General features: G+C 40.3%; 1 protein-coding gene across 1 annotated transcript; it reads right to left on the bottom strand.

Annotated features, from left to right (window-relative positions):
- Positions 1-958: 958 nt before the first annotated feature.
- LOC131323113 (uncharacterized) lies at positions 959-2,335 on the bottom strand. The gene has a single exon (XM_058354743.1). The coding sequence runs from the start codon at positions 2,316-2,318 to the stop codon at positions 1,179-1,181; it is 1,140 nt and encodes a 379-aa protein (XP_058210726.1). The 5' UTR covers positions 2,319-2,335; the 3' UTR covers positions 959-1,178.
- Between the last annotated feature and the right edge of the window lie 437 nt (positions 2,336-2,772).

Genomic DNA, 2,772 nt, shown 5'->3' with positions numbered 1-2,772 from the left:
GAATTTATGCTTGGGTTTGAAATTAGTGGCATAGCAAAGGCAGCCAAAGGTGCGGAGATGAGTGTATGTGGGTTGTATTTTATGGAGTTTTTGGTATGGTGATTGATAACAAAGAAGTGGTGTAGGTAGACGGTTTATCAAATAGCAAGCTGTTTGGACACTTTCTCCCCAAAATGTCAATGGTAAGTTTGCTTGAAAGCGGAGAGCTCTGCCGACATTCAAAAGATGACGATGTTTCCTCTCAACTACCCCGTTTTGTTGGGGGGTGGAGGTACATGAATGATGAAAAACAATTCCCTTAGTATCGAGGAAATTTTTCATCGATAAAAATTTAGATCCATTATCGGATAGAAGAGTTTTGATATGGCAATTGAATTGTGTTTCCACCCAAGAAATAAAAAATTGCAATATCCCTTGTGTTTCTAATTTAAAACTCATGAGATGTATATCGAGTAAAATCATCAACAATTGTTAAGAAATAGCGAGCTCCAGAATGAGATTTTATTTGATGTGGTCCCCAAATATCAGAATGTATCAAATCAAAAGGTGCTTGTGAAGAAATAGAACTAGATGGAAAAGCTAAACGAGTCTGTTTGGCTAGGAGACAGATCTCACAGATATGTTTGGAATCAAAATAAATCTCTGAATCTAATTTGGTAAGAACTTGGAGAGGACCGGAGGATGGATGTCCGAGACGTTGATGCCATAGGTTGGAGTGTTTGCGGATGTTGTAGGTCAAGATTGGGTTTTGGTCTTGTGCTAGGTAGTAGAGGCCATTATGTTGCTTGCCCAGGCCAATCATCTTCCTCGTAGTAGCGTCCTGCACAACACAAAAATCGGGAAAGAATATTACTATACACTTTAATGCTCCTGTCAACTTGCTGACTGATAGTAAGTTAACTTGAAACTGTGGAACTTTGAGCACTTCGTCAAGTTTAATATGTGGTGTAATATGGAATGAACCAATTGACTCGATAGGCGTCTGACCACCATCTGGTAACTGAATATTAGCCGACTTAGGCATACACTTTGGGTCTATTAATTTAATTGAAGAAGTCACATGATCCGTGGCTCCACTATCAATAATCCAACATAAACTTGAGTGTGAGGCAAGAGGTGTTACTTCAGATGATGGTGTAATAATACCTGTGGCATTTGCAAAATGCGGCGAGTTACCGTCATATATTGTTTTTCCGAAGCAAGGCCATGACTTGGTTGTATTCTTCTGTTGTGAGTCTTGGGCCATCATTGGAAGATGGATGTTTAGCTCGGGTTTCCGTTACTTTGACTGATTTTGCATGATTTGCATTTGAACGACGCTGATTTGGAGGCTTTACATTATTTCCATGAAGCTTGTGTCCCACGGGGAAACCATGTAGATAATAGCATCGTTCGACGCTGTGGTAATCTTGATCACAATACGAACAGTGCAGCGTATTCTTTTGCTTCTGAACTTGATGAGCTTGGATCGTCTTGTTGTTCTGATCTGCAAAGGAATATGCCGGAGCTTGTGACTTATGATCTGCAAGCATGGCATGGTGGTTCATGTAGTCGCGATTGAGAGCGACTTCAATCTGCTTTTCTTGTTGGAGAACGAGCGAATAGACTCGACGTGTATCGGGTAGAGGCTGCACTAACAGAATTTGACCACGAACGGGACCATAATTTTCGTTCAATCCCATGAGAAATTGCATGACTTTCTCCTTTTCATCTCTTTTGTTGAGGTTCTCCAATCCACCACATGTGCAAATCACCATTTGATGATAGGATGAAAGTTCATCCCACAAAGCTTTCAATTTAGTGTAATAGACAGAGATGGACTGCTGCCCTTGTCTGTGTTCCCCAATTTCTTGCTTGATCTGATAAATTCTCGAGTCGTTTCCTTGAGAGAAACGCTCTTGTAGGTCTGCCCAGACCTCTACTGATGTTTCAGCGTAAATCACGCTGGTTGCTATGTCAGGGTGAATAGAGTTCAAGAGCCATGACAAGACCATGTCGTTACAGTGCTGCCATAAAGGAAAAGTGGCGTCTGTTGAGGAAAGTGGCTTGATTGAACCAGTGACAAAGCAGATCTTGTTCTTAGCACTCAGGGCGATTCGCATAGCACGGCTCCATGTGCTGTAGTTGTCTCCTTCAAGTAATTTGGAGACGAGTATCATACGCGGATGATCCGAGTGGTGTAGGGAGTAGGGATTTGAAACATCAAGCGTGGCCTCACGCTGTGAAGTTTCAGACTCGCTCTTGTTCTTCTTTGACATAGGCTTAAGTTTTGCGGAAGCGTTGTAGGGTTTCAGAATCACCAAGTTTGGAGCTCTCATACCATGAAAACAAACAAAATATTAGGAAATTTTCTTCTATTAATTATCAGTACATTGTACAAATGAGAAAGAAGACATTTATACTAACTACAGCTAACCTATTCTTGGTAAGCTATTTACAGAGAATCAATTACAATTACTAATTGAATCAATCACAATTCCTAATTTTATGATCCCATAATCAATCAGATCTTCACTCATTTCCGTTAATAGAATGTGCCAACTGCATGCCAAGTGATGAAGAATTAGGGGAAAATGACTGCTAAGGAAGTGTTTACGTGTTTTGATAATTAATATCCGCCAATGACATTTTCAGCATTAACAAATGTTCTCAGCATGTCCTTGGCGGGATATTAATTATTAAAACACGTCTTGGGCCGTCATTTTTCTCAAGAATTAGCCTTAAAACTTACCAGAAGATTCAACAATGTCATTAGAAGAGGAAACTTTGGCG

Source organism: Rhododendron vialii, chromosome 4a, assembly GCF_030253575.1.
Source record: "Rhododendron vialii isolate Sample 1 chromosome 4a, ASM3025357v1".
In the NCBI taxonomy this organism is placed as follows: Eukaryota; Viridiplantae; Streptophyta; class Magnoliopsida; order Ericales; family Ericaceae; genus Rhododendron; species Rhododendron vialii.
This window is presented reverse-complemented; position numbering and strand designations above follow the sequence as displayed.